This window comes from Cynara cardunculus (genome assembly GCF_001531365.2).
Source record: "Cynara cardunculus var. scolymus isolate 2C chromosome LG 4, CcrdV1, whole genome shotgun sequence".
In the NCBI taxonomy this organism is placed as follows: domain Eukaryota; kingdom Viridiplantae; phylum Streptophyta; class Magnoliopsida; order Asterales; family Asteraceae; genus Cynara; species Cynara cardunculus.
The window spans coordinates 12,877,983-12,896,620 of NC_037531.1; the positions used below are offsets into that span (position 1 = coordinate 12,877,983).

Below are 18,638 nucleotides of genomic sequence, written 5' to 3' on the forward strand. Positions count from 1 at the left end.
TAAATGATTTAATTATTTTTAAATATGAAAACGTAAATATAGAAATCGTTTATATGGAAGGTGTTAATCAATTGTTTTTAAACATAATATTTGAAATGATTTAATTATTTTTAAATATGAAAACGTAAATATATAAATCGTTTATATGGAAGGTGTAAATCAATTGTTTTTAAATATAATATTGAAAATGATTTAATTATTTTTATATATGGAAACGTAAATATATAAACAGTTTATATGGAAGGTGTAAATCAATTGTTTTTAAATATAAAACGGTGAAACAATGAAATAGTTGCATACAATGAAGATGACAAATTAATACAGTTTCATACAGTGAACCAGATTCACACATGTGAATAAATACTGTGAAACAAATTCACACATGTGATTAAATATTGTGAAACAGATTCATACAATGAAGAAATACATGTTCATCTAGTTAAGAAATACAAATTAATACATTGATGAAATACAGTTTCATACATTTTCATTTAATGAAATAGTTGCATACAGTGAAGAGGACAGTGATGAAATACAGTTTCATACAGTGAAACAGATTCATATGGTGATTTAACGATTTTACTCTTTTTTTAATTAAAAATTAAACTTTTTTTAATTTCCTAATATAACACTATTTAATCTTGACCATTGATCAAAAAAATGGATTGATGAGATTGGTTTTGTAGGGTTTTCAAAAATGAGGATGGTTTGCAATGGATCGCAACAATATATAGATGAGCGTTCAAATGAAAACTGCCTCCATTTGTGTAAACCGTGTAAACCAATTTCATCCATCCATTTTCTTGATCAATGATCAAGATTAGTTTACTTTATTTTAGAAAATTAAAAATAAAAATATTAAAAATTTAATTTTATATCAGTAATAAGGACAAAATGGTAAACAAAAATACATATTATGTAACATCCTATTGAAGGACATTATCTTTATTTTAAGAAATTAAAATTTTCTATTTGTTAGGAAATAATTTCGCTAATGCAACAGCCTTTTTATTCCTTATCCTGGAATTGTTTCAATGTCTTTCACACACCCATGTAAATATGCACCCTATTTATTATAAAATATTTCAAGACGCACCGTTTTCATCATAAATCCATTTCAGCATGTAGTTATTTCATGACAAACCGCATACATTATGCACCCGTTTCATTTTGCATTTCACCTACCAAATGGATCAACTACACCATCACTGAAAACTGGGTTCACCATCAAACCAGTTCACTATTCATTGTTCAATTACGCCATGAACTAGTTTCACCTTCATGAAACTTGTTTCATGTACATAGATTAGTTTATTTCGCTCATGATTTGATGAAGTCATTCCTTTAACCCTTACAATCTTAAAGATTATGTAGCATATTACAATCTTCAAGATTATGGAGCAGGTTCATCATGCACCCGTTTCATCATGCAATTATTTCATGACGAACCAAATACATTATGCACCTGTTTCACTACTCTTGGTTCAATTACGTCATGAACCAGTTTCACTTTCATGAAACCTATTTCATGWACATTAATTTTCTTATTTCACCCGTGATTTGATGAATTCATTCCTTTAACCCTTACAATTTTCAAGATTCTGAAGCAGATTACAATCTTCAAGATTCTGTAACAGATTCATCATGAAATTATTTCATGACGAACCAAACACATTATGCACCCGTTTCATTTTCCACTTCGCCTATTAAATGGATCAACTACACCATCAATGAAACAGGTTCACCATGAAAATGTTTCACTACTCATTGTTTATTTATGACATGAACCAGTTTCACTTTCATGAAACCTGTTTCATTTGTATTAATTTCTTTTTTCAATCATGATTTGATGAATTCATTACATTATGTTTTACAATCTTCAAAATTCACCAACAGATTCAATCGCATCACAATATATTTAGTTCAAAATTTTAAAATTATAATATAATTAAATATTTAAATATTACCATTTATAAAATTTTATTTATTACGTTTTCTTAATTAAGATTTATTAATAATTTCCATATTTAATTGAAAATATTGTAAATGACCGAAATTCCCTTATTAATTAAATTTAATTAGAAAAAAATAGAATTTTCCTATTTGTCAAAATTAGTTTACACGGTTTCTTAGAAATACACGGTTTTCATTTGAACGTTTATATATATATATGGGGAAGATCAAATGTTAACCAACAATTTTGTGTTAACTTTGAAAACCATGACAACCAATCAAATTCCATTCTTCTTGTAGGTTTATGTCATGTTCACATTTTAATTACAAGGGTATTTCAGTAAACTGATTTGATATGTAACTCCCAAACAATTAATGGGGAGTTACAAATCATCAAATCCCAAAAAATATGCATTTATAATATTAATATTTTTATTTTCTTTAATCTTGATATTTCATGTTTATTGTTTTATCAGTTTTTAATTCGCATAGAAAACACGGTAGTAATTTTTTTTGGTATCAATCAAGCTAATATGGATAAACGCAATGGAATATAAATCGACAACAGTGAGAAGATTAAAATGATTTATGATGACAATCGGAGTTCGAGGTCGGAAATTGAAGAAATTAACCAAAGCGAATGTCTTGGTAATAGATTTTTATTTTTTTTTATATTCGTTTTAATCGAAATTATGTTCATTACGATGTGTTGTGTTTTTTATAATTCATCTTGTATTGATAACTTTTTTTTAATTACTAAAATACGTACCTAAATCACATGTTCAAATGGAAGTACATGCACGACCCATTTTCATATTGTCATATTACCGACTTTTATGAATCATGAACCATTGTGTTTATGTTACGTCTATCATATGAACACAAGTGTTATTTTTTAAGTTTGATACCAAATCTTTATATTTGTGTAAGTGTTTGCACCCGATGTTCATAGCGTTGGGGTTATGTGTTCATATATTTTATACGATATGAACAAGGGGTGAACACGATATGAACAAGGGGTTAACAACCATATAAGATCAGAAACATATATGAACAAGGGGTGAACCTTAAACGGTGTGGATGCAATGCATGTATAAAACTCCAATTGACAAAGGATCGCTCCTGAATATGTTTATAATGAAGGAACTATTGTTCACAAGCTGTTCATATCGTGTTCATACATGTTTTATTTATTTATTTCCTTTCGTATAAAAGTTTTTCTTATTATGTTCATATTGTGTTCATAAATGCTATGCAGTCCAAGTTCATATATATGTCAAATTTTTGTTCGCATTTGACACAATGATTCATATATATATAGTTGTGTTCATATGGTTCTTACATTAACAAAAATAAATTAACAAAAAAATCATAGAATTTTTTATATTATAACTCCCAATTAATTAATGATATGGGAGTTACATAATTTTTTTTACCTAAATACCTTTTTCAACTTTGTTCACTTATCTTTATGAAATTTTAAATTAAAAAAAATAATTTTTTATCATGATTAATCACAACCGTTTATTAAAAGATTGAATGGCCAAGATCGATTAACAAAGTTAACATAAAATCTTTGGTTAACATTTGAACCTGTCGCTAAATAAATAAATATATATATATATATATATATATATATATATATATTATAAAAACTTGACAATTTGAATCAAGAACACCCATTTTTTTTCGTTTAATTTCATTTGGCATTTGCATTAACAGAAAGAGGCCTTCCATCCACATCCACAGCCACAAGCATGGGTTCCAATGGTAAACGCATTCCTCCGATCTTGTTTCCTAAACCACCCTCCTTATAATATCCTCCGCCACCACCCACCACCGCCGTTGAAGAAACACAGGCAATTAACGGTTTTGATTGATAATCGGAATATATTATATGAGATCAAGATCCGGTGGCCACCATCACCACCACCATGTCGACATTGATGGCGGTGGACCAACTCAACCAGCTCCGGGATATATTTAACCGGTTCGACATGGACTCCGATGGATCCCTAACTCACCTCGAGCTAGCCGCCCTCCTCCGGTCTCTCGGCCTCAAACCGTCCGGCGATCAAATCTATATGCTCTTCAACCACATGGATTCCAATGGCAACGGTGCCGTTGAATTCGACGAATTAGTGAAAGCCATGTCGCCGGACATGATGACGGAACAATATCTCATCAATCAAAAGCAGCTTCTCCAGGTGTTCCATTCTTTCGATCGAGATGGAAACGGGTTCATCACGTTGGCTGAGCTAGCGAAATCGATGGCCAAGATGGGTCAACCGTTAACGTACCGTGAACTTACCGAGATGATCGAAGAGGCCGATACCGACGGCGATGGTGTCATTAGTTTTAACGAATTCGCAAGAGTAATGGCAAAATCTGCAGCCGAATCCTTTGGGTTCCCAGTTCCATTGCCTTGATGATCTAGAGGGGTAAATTCGTCATTTTGAGTCATGTGTAGGTTTTTTGTATATAGATTTTGTCGACGTTAAGTTCATCCTTGTTTGTCTTCCTAATTGCCTGTTAAGATTGTACAAGGAAGAACCTTAAAACCGATCAATCGTTTGATCAATTTATCGGCAATTATCCGTCAGTTTTAGAGCAGTAGGAAATAAAAATATCAGAAAATACGATAGAAACAAGAATCTTGTAATTAAATTAGGTTTTTTTTTTGTTGGCGAAACACTTTTTCTAGTACACGGTTAGAATAACCGGCAAGAATACTCATGATCCAACCCAAGTGACGAAGATTAAACATGTTGATTCTACCGATACCTGGAGATAATATGTATTAAAATTCGTTAATTCAACGAATACCGAACCCTAAGCTTCAAATTTGAATTCACCGTGAACTCAAAATTTGCAATGAAAATGGAAGGTTTTGAATTTCAAGTGTGACCATCCAAATTACAACACAAACACGCACATAAGACGACCAAAATGAAATGGGCTTGGAAATGACTATGGCTCTATCATAAAAGCCCAAACGAAAAATTAAAAACATAGAAAAACACACAACGTTGTCCAGAAACATATTAAAAAGACGTTTTTAGGTCTCGAAATTCTCATAGGCCCCTGTTTCGAATCAACATATTGTTATGGACCTAAGACGGACCGTAGCAAAATTTATGGTCATTTAAACGGAGCACCCTATTAGCCCGGTCATGGACTTCTAGAAACAATAGAATTTGGTCCTCCACGCCAAAGCCCGCATCACTAGGCCATAGAAACTCTTTGAAAGTTATGCAACATACGAAGAATATGGTCTTTCCAAGGCCGATGAATCTTTTAAAGTGGTGCCATATGTAGTGTTCTCGAATCTGGAAAAAAATAGAAGGAAAATTAAAATGTCCATTCTTTTTGACATATTCCCTTCCAATTTTCATAGCAAAACACGTGGTTAACCTGATACAGTTATTACAGATTTCAATTCTTCTGATATACCAATTTCTTGAATTTGCCCACCCAAGCCTTGAATTTGCCGACAAAAGTAACCGGTTTGGGCCATGTCGAACCATCTCTAATCGACCCGTTTAATTTGAATCAAATATGACCCGTTTTAAATTGACCCGACCCGTTTGTTTTGCAACTTATAATTTATCAGAATGGGTCAATTTTGTGAGCCCAAGAAGCCACATTTTATTCTGAAAAGCCCAACACCATTAAAATTGAGATCCGATTCGATTGACCCGTGGGTGGGTCCGGGTACTTGGAAGGATCCACCGGCTTCGCTCCTTTTCTCGCTCCCACCGTTTCATCAAACACCATCTGTTTCTTTACGACCTTTTCCTCTCCCCCCCTTTCATATTCCAAGCCGTAGAACTATAAAACTCAACTTCATGGATCTCAACCCCACTCTCATCCCTCAGTCGCGTGTCTCTCACGATCCCCTAAACGCCTTCCGATTCACGTGGGCCATCACACCCACGGTCTCAAGCGCGCGTGGACAATCCGTTTCCTGGGATGATTTTGCCCTAGTCGCCTGCGAACGTCCCCCTCTATATCGAGAGCTATCATGCTTCATCGTTTTCATCTCCGATCCTTGTTTTCCGATCCGAATGGAATTGATTTAATTCGGTCTGCGGTACGTAGTTCGTTTGATTCGCGATTTTGATTTTCTTGGTGAGTTTGAAAACCCTAGTTCTTTTGGTTACGTGAGGTGTTTAGGTCTGTAATTCTGTTTCATGTTCGACAGATTTTGATTTTGGTGAATTTTCGTGTAGATCCGTTGATTGTGAGTCTCTTTTGGTTTAATTTCTGGACTAAGAAATCGATATATTTGGCAGATCTGTAATTTAATGTTCGAGAGATGCAATTGTACCGAAATTTGATTTAGATCTGGTGATTACGTGTTTTGTCCGTTGATTCGTTGCGAAAGGAATGGAACCTATAGATATTGTTGGCAAGACGAAAGAGGATGCTTCGCTCCCAAAAGGTTTGTTTGATTCCTTCATTTTCCTCACATGGATTGTTGTATGTTTGCCTACGTCTATTCTTTAGCTTTCTCGTCGTTTGTTGATTTAAATGATACAGTTAAATATGTAATTTTCTCTTGGTGTACGTGGAAATGCAGGCTGATTTTTCAAGTGCCTTAACAATCGTAATTTTTAATTTACATATAAAATGGTTGCCTGGATGATCTCATTTTTTAGTTTAAGGATTGAAAATTGATCGTTTGTGTTCATCAATTATACTAATATGGGTGAGAAATTAATTGATATACCGATAAATAATAGATCACACACACACACTTACCCACAGCCTATTTTGTATTGTCTACAAAGTAATTATTCTGGATGTATGCTGTTCCATCTTCTACCGTGATATTCTGGAAGCTGTTCTGATTTCTAATGAATTTTGATAGTTTTTTTTTTATTTAAGTTGGTTGGTTTCTTCGAAGTTAAAAAGTCTGAATTTTGCTAGTTTTTATCATTAGTTGGAGATACTCTGATTACATTACAAATGGTCATTGGCATGATGTAATAAGTTGATAAAAATGCAAGAGAAGAATCCAGAACTATTGTTTCAATTGACTTAAAGCTTTGTAGTAAATTTATATGGATGTGGACTGAAGGCAAAAAATTTAGTTGACTTTAAGCTTTGTAGAAATTTATTGACATTACATGTCTTTTTGTTGATTCATATTGCTTGTTTAAGTTGTCTGCTGATGAAGTAATTTATATGCTAATGCAAGGTTTTCTGATTGCAGCTACCATGACGAAGATTATCAAGGAAATGTTGCCTCCAGATGTCCGTGTTGCAAGAGATGCTCAAGATCTGTTGATCGAGTGTTGTGTAGGTGAGATTATTTTTCATTCTTTTAGCCATGTGTTGAAATAAACAACTTCAAGATCTACTGGAATATCTCTATTAGTTCGGTGATAGTTGTTACCAAAAAGTTTGCATCTTGCTGCTTGTATGTAGAATTTCTATATGCCTCTCTCTTGTTGTGCCCATCCATTCTTTGGGGTCTCTCTTTGAGCTTTCAGGGTAAGAGTGAGGTAGAGGGATGAAAGAGTTGTTGAAGGTTTTAGAGTTTTAAAGCTATAGGGACGTCATGTTACTTTACTGTTTAAACCACAAGGGTGGTGCCTGATTGGTTTGAGCTTGACTGCAAAGGTCAAAAGTACCAGGAGGTCTCAAGTTCAAATCCAAGAAGGAATAAAATTCCCCTTGTGGCCATGGAGGTTCAAATGCGAGGACTTCGCGCTATCTGCAAAGCATGTGGTCGCCCTAGGATTAGTCGGCTAGCATAGCGGGTTGGATATCCAGGTTAATAAAAAAGACTATATATGGACTCTAGTATAACTTCTATTGTCCTTTGATTTCATAGAGTTCATTGAACTTGTCTAAGAGATCCATTGTGCTTCGTTTTGCAGAGTTCATTAATCTGATTTCATCTGAGTCAAATGAAGTGTGCAGCAGAGAAGATAAAAGAACAATTGCACCAGAACATGTACTCAAGGCATTAGATGTTCTTGGTTTTGGGGAATACATAGAAGAAGTTTATGCTGCATACGAACAACACAAACTTGAAACGATGGTACTTGTTCATTCGTTTGTGGATGCTGCTTATCTTTTTGGAGCTCCTGTTGGTTTGGGTTGAAGAGATTACTTACATTTTTTTAAAATAATTGGACAGGAGACGGTGAGAGGTGGAAAGTGCACAAACAGAGCAGAGATGACGGAAGAAGAAGCATTAGCAGAGCAGCAGAGGATGTTTGCGGAGGCACGGGCTAGGATGAATGGTGTTGCAAATGTTGGTAAACAAGCGGAAGTTGATCCTAGTTTGGAAGCCAAATCGTAGAACCAAGAAAGCTTAGCTTAGCTGATCTTAAATAGGTAAGCTTCTCTTTTCTCTAATCATGTACAAAGTCCTCATGGCTTACTTCTCTCTTTCATTTGTTGGTATGTTAAGAGTAATCTGTACCTTTTTAATTTGTCTATAAGTTTAGTGTAATTAGTAGTAAAGATTTTAGTCTTACATTTTGCAGGTAGATTTTGTGATTTCTCAAATGAAATAGATGGTGACTTGTTTGTTTCTGTGTCTGTTCTTTGTACATGAAAATTATTTAGAACTTGTAAGAGCCATTTGGTTCTATGTCGGACTAAACCATAATTTGGTTTGTTAGGCCTGGTTACAGGATCAGTTAGGTGTTGGACCGATATTAGATTTGGAAATATTAAATGGTTGGGTCCGATCGTATACAATACCATCTTGACTTGATCAAACAAGCTAGGTCCGATTACTGGTCTGGTTTCGTTTAACTGTAACTGTCAAATTCAAATCCTGTTGTTTTGTTCACCTTCTAGAAATGAATGGGATTTTGTTAGATTTCATGGTTAAAGGATTTGATCATTCATTCGTTTGAGTCAAGGAATTGAATTTCATTCTTTTGCAAATCTCACTGATTTCATAATTTGGTTTTAAAAAACAAAAATAACTTTTGCATCCAATTTAACCAACATCGTCACGCCACTGTTGCCATCACCACCAACCATTGCCGTCACAACCGCCACCCATCCACCCTTACAAACGATGCTATTGTCATCATAACAGCCACCACCCACTTGCCCCCTAACCCACAAAATACCACCGTCGCCACTATTGTTGTCACAACCTCCACCCACCCACCCCACCCGATTCTTTGGAGATGTTCCATTTCAATTTTTGCCAATCAAATACATGGTCAAGTTCCATTCCAATTTCTTTAAAGTCAATTTGATAGATTTAATTTTCACCAAATTACATTATAAATGCCGGTTTAAACCTTTGCCCTCCATGACGATGAGGTTAGGGGTACCGCTAATGGCCCTTCGGTTTCATGAAGTAGACTTTTTCAGAAAGCGAGAGGCATATAAAGAAACTAGCTCCTAAATTCTTTTCAATTACCAATTTGGGGGTTCAAATTATGGTGCAATGGGTGATTTGAAGTTACCCACCTTTTTCACTAGAAACCTTCCTTACATTTGCTCCAAAAAATTCCTCTTTCTCATGCCCAATATCTATGAATCGGTTTTAGGGGTGTTTGGGATTGCTTATTTAAAACAACTTATTCTATTTTACAAAAATTCTTATCAACTTATTATAAGTTAATATGACTTAACTTCTTCAAAAATTTCTTATTACCGGTTTGACATCTGTATAACCTGTTTATCCAAACACTCAAAAATGTTATTACCAATGTCACATCAGAATAAGTCAATAAGTTTTTTATAAGCTATCTCAAACACCCTCTATGATAATAAATGAGGTAGAGATGGGGAAGTTCTGGTTGAATCTTTTGTTGCTTTAAATGTGAAATCGGGTGGACCTACCAGATATAGAGATGTAGGGATCAAGGCCCAAATTTGTTAGGTTTTGCTCCCATTTCTAATTACACGTCGTAATCAGTTGCAGGGATGGGTAATAGAACTATGGTTTTCGTCCCTCGAGTTCACTAAGCACTACCATGCTCTTCCGGTTTGTATTACATTACAAAAACCGTCCCTGACCCTGATGTACGTTAAGTCCCTTTACGTGCTAGTAATATAAGGGGTATTTTGGTCATTTTATGTCTTCGTTTATAATTTTTTTACAGGTATGTGTTTTACGAGTACAAACATTAAGCATAAAATAGAACTCGTTAAAATAAACCTTAAACATAAAGCTGCTCGACCCTAAAATTTCAATATTCGCCTACTTTATCTTTCATCTTTACACAATTCTGGAATCAATCTATAATGAAAACAAGTCGAGACGCAATTCTCGAACCATCCTATATCTAATGAAACCAAATATGCAAATCATAACTCAAAATCCCAACATCTCCTTCGTCTCTTCCCTCCTCTCTTTGACGCCATAGATGACTACCACCTTGTGTCGTCGCTCACGACGACACCTTCCCTCTCTCAGTCCTTCTCGAAAACTATGACAATGGTCGACGACCTCCATCTGGGTTTCGAGACGTTCAACTTCGTCGTGCTTGAAGGTTCTTGATGTTTTGCTTCTACCTCAATCTTCTTTTTAGGGTTTTGATATTTTGATTCTTTTTAGGGTTCTTGACGCTTTTCTTCTTTGTTATGGTTCTTGATGTTTTTCTTCTTTTGTTAAATTGAAATGCCTCATGAGATTAGCATGCATGTGAGGGTCACTTAACGGAGCACACTAACGATTTTGGGCTAGGACGATTTCCGTAATGAAATGCAAATGACAGGGACATGGTTGGAATTAGTGAAGTTGAGAGACGAAAACAAGAGTTTTGGTAAACCACATGGATGAAAAATGTAATTCACTCGAAATTTTGGGATATTTTAATTGCATATTCTATCGCTCACCAATATTATTAAATGTGCATCCTATGACCTACTTATTTATATTTATAGTTCTTGAATTTTTTTACTGTAATCTAAACATTGACTAATTTACATGTTTCGTCTCATGATTTATATGTTATGACGTATAAAGTCCTTCTTTTGTGAAGTGATTATGAATTACACCCCTGTGGTTTGTAATTTTATAATGCATTGTGTTCACTCTACCCTAGTTAACTAAGAAGGTATTTTACCTATACATTGCGTAAAATATATATATATATATATATATGTGTGTGTGTGTGTGTGTGTGTACATATGTTATAGATACACGACCCTCTTCATTCCCATATCTCCGACGACAATTCTGAGGAGACATCAGCGGGGAGACATCACCTTCTCCCTTACCCCTTATGCCACATGCCCTCGTCCTTCATCTTCTCCCCTCTACGCCACTATCTTTCTCCCACTATAGCGCCATACTGGACAACGTTTGTTGCTCATCTCCGACCATTACCCCTACGACCCCACCTCAACTAATATCTGGATTCGAGGCCGCATACTTTCCATGGTCGCTGCTACTCTCTGCCACCACTTGCTCTCCATGGCCACCACCTCCCCGCGTCAGTAATCAGATGCCAGATCCATGTTCTTCACCCATGTTCTTCATTTTGTTTAGGGTTTTTGTTTGAAACCGATTTAAGGGTTATGATTGTTTTATTTAGATTTAGAGTTTTTGTTTGAAATTGTATATGCTTTATGATTGTTTAGTTTAGTGAATTTTTTGTAACATATGTGTTTTCGTTAAATCCATACTCTCTTAATATATTAAAAGAAAATCTGTTTATACTGATATAATAAAATCATAGATTTAAATAAAATCTTATTTAAGATTACATACCAAAATATCTCAATTTTAGCCATTCGACATCCAAAACAAATGAACAAAAAATTATTGACCAAATTTTATTCAATCCCGTAAAATTATATCGAATATATTTATTTATCATTCACCCTTTTGTTTCTTTTTTATTTAGTTTTAATTTACTCCATTAACTGAAACTTACAACATACATTTTTTTTATTAACTTGGATATCCAACTCGTTATGCAAACCGACTAATCCCAGGGTGACCACCTGCTTTGCAGATAGTCCGGAGTCACCGCATTTGAACCTCCGTGGCCACAAGAGGATTTTTATTCGTCCTTGGATTTGAACTGAGACCTCCTGATACTTTTGACCTTTGGAGCCAATCTCAAACCAATCAGGTACCACCCCTATGGTTTCAAATTTTTTTTATCTAACGGATGGATGTGGGTTCTTGTGGTAATTAATCAAACATACATATCATAAGGGTATGAAATTGAATAAATATAAAACTTTAGGGGTATAAGTTGTAACTTTAAAATTAAAGTTGAAACTTACCGTTAATTAATTTTGGGTCCATAGCAATGTGTGGTCAAATATAAGTTCATAGAGACCCTTGGTTGGCCATGGAATATACATCTAATAAATTGATGGGCCATGAGATATGCATATTGCATCATTATTGCATGGATTATTTACCGAATACTTATTTGGTAACTGCTTATCGGTAAAATTTAACATTATTATTTATTTGGCAAGTAAGATTTTAGTCCACCAAAACGACATCGTATGTAACAATTTACCCGGTAAGCGCTTACCGTGGTAAGAGTTATCGTCCTTATTTACGGGGTAAGACTCTTGGTCGTTGTCTTGCTCTTACCGGGTAAAATTGAGTGACATCAACAAAAATCTTTATATTCAATTTAAAATATATAACTAAACATTAAAATGCCAATAAATTATTCCAAATTATTTACCGTGATCTTTATGAAACGTCACATATTATTTGAACTGTAAGGGACGAAAATGTTACAACATAGACAGATAAAATACAAACGTCTGATGTAATCCTGTCTCATCTATAAGAACCATACTGCTTACAAATAACAGTATTGATGTCGTTCCTTTACGACAACTTTTAGTTTCAACAAAACCGAGCCGCACCGGATGTCTAACTTGTGGGGGCCTTGACCAGGGGTGGCTCGATCTTTGGGCACAAAAAGCCAAAGCAAGAGCCATGTTTTTCTTATCTGCAGTTGGATGTGAGTTCTTGTGGCAGTTTTGGGACAGGGGCATGATGGTAATTTCAGCTGCTTCAATTATCACAATGTTACCTTTGGTTTATGATGTATCCAAAATGCCTCCTAGTCAAACAAACACACAGACACACACAAGTCAGTCAAATTATTTCCCTAACCCCACATCGAAAGTGAACTTACATATTGACCCTTGTCCCCCCTTCCCCCCTTTTTTCTTTTCTCATGTGAAATTACTAAAATACCCCTGTCGTGTTTTTTTCTCCTTGCAAAACTCCAATTCTACGGATCCGTATTGCAATTCGACCTACACCTGTTTGAAATTCGAACTAAACAAGCCTTCATGTAAATCTTGAACTCTATATTCCATGCCAACATTCCATTTGATGATATATTCTTTTTCCAGTCTAACGAGCTTTCATGTGGATCTTGAGCGCTAGATTCAATGTCAACATAACCGTAATATGGTTTTGTGGTACTTTTTATAAGACGAAACTAATCGACTTCAAAATGATATACAACTTTTATTGCATAATATACAACTCTGTATGTATATTATTGTGTGTGTAATTTGCAGTGTATATATATATATATATATATATATGTATAGATTGCCTAGAATCTTGTAAAGTTTGGATTTTGCTTTGCATTCTTTTTGTTTTCTTGAAACCTTCACCCCTCCACTGGCATGTTCTTTGGTCATTTGGTACAGTTGGTGGGGTTGCTTCTGTTTCTTTTTTCTTTGGGGATTCTTTACCTCTGCATATAAAACCACCAATTCAAATGGTGGTCGCTTCTGATTAGTTTGAGCTTGACTTTAAAGATCAAAAGTATCAGGAGGTCTCCGGTTCAAATCAAAGGAGAAATAAAAATCCCTTTGTGGCCACGGAGGTTCAAATACGGTGACTCCGGGCTAACTGCAAAGCAGGTGGTTGTCCTAGGATTGGTCGGCTCGCATAACGAGTTGAATATCCAGGTTAATTAAAAAAAAAAAAACTAAAATAAGAACTCCTGTTTTCCAGAGCTGGGACTTGTGGAATTCAGTGTGCCACACAAGCTATAAAGCATAATGTATAAGTTGGTAATTGCTACATTACTCTGAATTTATCAAATTTATCTCTGGTAAAACTTAAATGAGCAAAGATGATGGTAACGTTATGTTGATTTAATTCTTTAAAATATCCAAAAATACCACATTTAAATCAACCACCATTTTTATTTCATTAATGCATATCTTATTAAAATTATAAAGTTTAAGCCCAAAATATTATATCAAAATTTTGATTTTATATATAACTAGAAGGGTATTCGTGCAATGCAACGAAATACATCTTAATTTTAATATTTTATTTTACTCTTTATCTCAGTCGATTTTATAATGGTCTTATTTGATTTTTAAAAAACGATAATGTTTTTATTTTTTTTAATAAAATATAAATTTGAAGATATAATAAAAATTTGACAAAAATATATCGATATTAATATCAAATTAACTATTTAAAATTCATCATTTTTTGTGCAATTTTTAATCCAATTTTTTTATAATTTAATTTATGTACAATAACGAAGTAATTTATATTTGGTTTAATAATATAATTTTCTTATCAAGATAATAATTAATTATCTTGTTAGAATTTGGTAATTATCCTAATTATATTTTAGATTTTTTATATTTTAAAATGAGATGTTTATCCTCTATTTGATTATGTTTATCCGTAGTTAGTTATACGAATTCAAACATGAAGCTTTAATAAGTTGTACTTGTGCATAATTTACTTGTAACCTTGAATTTTAAGTAATATGCATTAATATACAATACTTCATGCATAAAAAATGATTTTTAAAAGTTTTTGTCAAATGCTTTATAATATAGTATAGATTTGGAAAAAAAAAATCAAAATTTTAAACTTTTCATTTTAAATAATTAATATGAAACAAACTTTAAATTTTACATTACTCGCCACATCAACATGATAACCGGTTAATAGTTCAATCGGTTAGCCGAGTACTTAAAAAACTTTACATCTTAGATACCAAAAGTACGATAAAAAAAACTTATTACAAAAATGCCATCCGACAATGTTATGTGAAGAAAAGGACGTATTTTAAGTCCATGTTTACATATAAAGAAATATCACCCACAAATCCATAAAAGAATCAACAACCTGTGTCTTCCCTCTCTTTAAGAACTTGCCCTTTGCTTCTCATTTCCCATTACTACCACCTGCAACACTCAACTTAACCATGGCGAAGACTTGTATGCAAGACAAGAAACACTTCCATTGGTCAAATAAAGTCAGCAACGAAGACGAAGAGCAATACCAAGAATCCCCACCACCACCACCACCATTATCATCCTTCAATTCTTGCCCCAAGAGTAACACCACCGATCAACCATCGCTAACAAGAAAGAAGCTTCAAGCAGTCACCATCGCCAGATTCCGATCAGTTGTTACTGCTCTCACTAAGAATCGAACAAGCCTCCTAAACGGCCTAGGACCTAGAGTCGTCGGAACCCTATTTGGATCCCGGCGAGGCCATGTTTATTTCGCCTTCCAGAAAAACCCCACCTCTCAACCGGCTTTCTTGATCGAACTTCAAACTCCCATCAGTGGTCTGGTTAAGGAAATGGCTTCTGGGCTCGTTAGAATCGCATTGGAGTGTGACAAAGAAGATAAGACAGCGGTGAAGAAGGTGGGCAACACAAGACGACTGTTGGAGGAGCCTGTTTGGAGGACGTATTGCAATGGGAAGAAGTGTGGTTTCGCCATGAAAAGGGAGTGTGGGGAGAAAGAATGGAGGGTTCTGAAAGCTGTGGAGCCGATATCAATGGGAGCTGGGGTGTTGCCGGCGCCGGAGAAAAAAGTCGCCGGAGAAGAGGAAGATGGTGGGGTCATGTATATGAGAGCCAAGTTTGAGAGAGTTATGGGGTCGAGAGATTCAGAAGCTTTCTATATGATGAATCCTGATAGCAATGGAGCTCCAGAACTGAGTGTTTATTTGCTCAGAATTTGAGGATTCAATTGCAGAAACTGGAATCTGAAAATCTAAGAACCAAACTCGACTTGTTTTTAGTTCTTTGTAGTTGAAGACTCTTTTTCTTGTTCTTGCTTATCCGGTCATAGAAAATGGAAAAGGACGAGTTTATTGTAATTTGTAGTTTTATGAGGGGTGGAATGGAAAATATACATATTATTATTTACTTCATCTCTTTGTAATAAATATCTGATTGGTTTGAGCTTTGCTTCAAAGGTTAAAAGTACCAAAAGGTGGTACCAGGTTCAAATCCAAGGAGGAATATAAACCTTCTTGTGGCTACGAAGGTTCAAATACGGTGATTCTAGACTATTTACAAAGCAGATGATCATTCTGGAATTAATCGGCTCGTATAACGGGTTGGATGTCCAGATTAATAAAAGAAGAAGAAGTTGGGTATGATGATTAAGGGCAATAATTAGATTGATGATGATTTGTATTCCCAAACTCATGTGTTGTTAATTAAATAATTAACAGTGGAGATTCTTTTTCACTTAACTAAAAAACAAAACTTAAGAACACTCCAAAAAATAAATGCCACCTACCCTAAACACCAAACCTTTCTTTATGCATTTAGGGCATTAATTGTTCTACACTTGTCTATCTTTATAGGCTTCATTTAGTCTCTCTATCCAAATGCTTATCTACATAAGTCAACACTATAATTTATTTCAATAAGATTTTAATACATCAAAACGTATTGAATGCAATAATTTATCGAGTAAACGCTTACCTGGATAAGAGTCATGATCTTCACTTACCGGGTAAGACTCTCCATCCTTCTCATTGCTCTTACCCGGTAAGATTCTTGGCCCTTGTCATGTTCATTCGATAAGGAAATATATTTGGTAAGCACTTACCAAATAAGCGTTTAGTGAATGGACCCTTAAAATGAATGACTGAAAATATTTAAATTCTTTGTTCAAATTATATTGCAAATACATATTATAGTGCACCCTTTAAAAGAAAATTTCCTAAATTAAAATTTGGAATAAAATATTAATATAATTTACTATATAATTAATCTTTGATTTGTTTTTTAAGATTGTGTGTTGTTATCGTAATATTTATTGATTAAGTTTTTAGTAATTGATTAAAAAAACCCATGTGAGGGCCTTGATTATTAGCTGCTAAAGAACAATAGGACCCAAAATATATCTGAACTGTCTAGTTAAATATGCGAGTTTGAACAGGGGATTAAACCAAAATTGTCATATTTATCACTGTAATAAGTAAAATCAGTATGATTATTAGGAACACAGTTTGACAAAGAGGTGACGAAATTTACAGAGTAGCAATACGATAAACAATAAGTTAATAAAAAAAAAAGATAGAACACAATTAGGTTTTCTAAATAAACTTTCAACTACAATTTTGCCTGATAATTAAGTGACCATGTTGTCTAAAAGCAACACATATGTTTTGGATCAATTAATGTCGATTATCGAGGTACATCATATATCACATCGATCAGTAACCATTTGTACCGACACCTTCTCATTCTTCACAAAACTCTGTATACATCAATTATAAAACTTGAATGATTTTGTCATTTTTATAACCATCATACGTGACACTTGGTTTTCAAATAACGATCGTACTTAGCAAAACCTTTAAAAAGTATCGCATACGAACATTTCTTCCTTTATTTTGATTGTACAAAACTGAAATTAATCCGTTATCGAGAAACGAAGGTAAATTATACCCACAAATTAATTTTGATTTCAAAATTATATGTTGCAAACAACTATAAAATCGAATATTCTAACAAATATTTGACAAATATGTCACATGTATTATTAATTATTCTCTCCATCACATTTATGTTTGTCTTAAAATAAATGTCTATTTAAAAAAAATAACTGAATTTGCAAATTTACCTTTAATTATACATAAATATTTAAGAGTTCATAAGATAGATACATTATATAAGAGTAAGTTGTCATTTGATTAACTAAAAAGTATAATAATTATTTGTATTTAGAATTATGTCTCTTCTATTGTTAACATTTTATTTTAGAACGAAAAAGGAGATTTTGGAACGTATCTGATATAGAGAGGTTAGCAAACATGATCGAGAACCAGCTTAAAATCTTAAAAAGGCAAAAACAGAAAGTCCCATGACTTTCCACGTGACCAAAAAAATCATCGGAAAAGCCGCGCCAAGCGCTAGAAACGAAAACAGGGGAAATAGTAGGTCCCGCGACCTTCCCCATGGCTAAAGCCAAGACCCTTTCCGCGTAACTCACTGTTTACTTTCCCGCGGATAGCCACACGACTAAACCTGCGGGGCTAGTCGCCCGCACCCTCCAGACGGGTCCACCATCTGGTTTAAGCTGCTATTCTATTTGATTATTTCCTTTATATTTTAATTATGTAATTGCTTTATAGTTTGATAAGAGTTACTTTTAGCCATTATTTTCATTATTTAGAGTAAATTACACTTTTGGATTTCTTTCGTTTTTTCGATTTAGGGTTTCTAGTTTGATTGATGCTCAAGTTTCATTTGATCTAAAACCTAGTTCATTCATTTGCTTATTGATTTCAGTTAAGATTAGGACGAGGATTCAAAATTTGTGCTGGGACATTTAGTTCACTCTTTGATACGGGTCGCCTGGCCCGACAGATCGAAGGAAAACGCAATCGAATTATTTAGTTTCCTTTTTACTGCTTGTCTTTAATTATTTAGTTTCCTTTTTTCTAGACGTTTCCTATTTTATAGAC

General features: G+C 34.1%; 3 protein-coding genes across 5 annotated transcripts; all 3 read left to right on the forward strand.

Annotated features, from left to right (window-relative positions):
* The first annotated feature begins 3,887 nt into the window (after nucleotides 1-3,887).
* Nucleotides 3,888-4,382, forward strand: LOC112511870 (probable calcium-binding protein CML15). The gene has a single exon (XM_025117695.1). It carries the CDS (start codon nucleotides 3,888-3,890, stop codon nucleotides 4,380-4,382), a length of 495 nt encoding a protein of 164 aa, XP_024973463.1.
* Nucleotides 4,383-5,792: 1,410 nt separating this feature from the next.
* LOC112511196 (protein Dr1 homolog) lies at nucleotides 5,793-8,561 on the forward strand. Of its 3 annotated transcripts, XM_025116716.1 has the most exons (6): nucleotides 5,793-6,084; nucleotides 6,249-6,397; nucleotides 7,172-7,261; nucleotides 7,842-8,005; nucleotides 8,105-8,304; nucleotides 8,457-8,561. In XM_025116716.1, the coding sequence occupies exons 2-5, from the start codon at nucleotides 6,343-6,345 to the stop codon at nucleotides 8,267-8,269; spliced, it is 474 nt and encodes a 157-aa protein (XP_024972484.1). In that variant the 5' UTR covers nucleotides 5,793-6,084; nucleotides 6,249-6,342; the 3' UTR covers nucleotides 8,270-8,304; nucleotides 8,457-8,561. The 3 variants fall into 3 exon arrangements, with proteins under 3 accessions (XP_024972484.1, XP_024972483.1, XP_024972485.1); XM_025116715.1 differs by having other exon boundaries at nucleotides 5,794-6,084; nucleotides 8,105-8,561; XM_025116717.1 differs by having other exon boundaries at nucleotides 5,794-6,046; nucleotides 8,105-8,561.
* Nucleotides 8,562-15,054: 6,493 nt separating this feature from the next.
* Nucleotides 15,055-16,043, forward strand: LOC112511494 (protein MIZU-KUSSEI 1-like). The gene has a single exon (XM_025117131.1). It carries the CDS (start codon nucleotides 15,123-15,125, stop codon nucleotides 15,891-15,893), a length of 771 nt encoding a protein of 256 aa, XP_024972899.1. The 5' UTR covers nucleotides 15,055-15,122; the 3' UTR covers nucleotides 15,894-16,043.
* The last annotated feature ends 2,595 nt before the right edge of the window (nucleotides 16,044-18,638 follow it).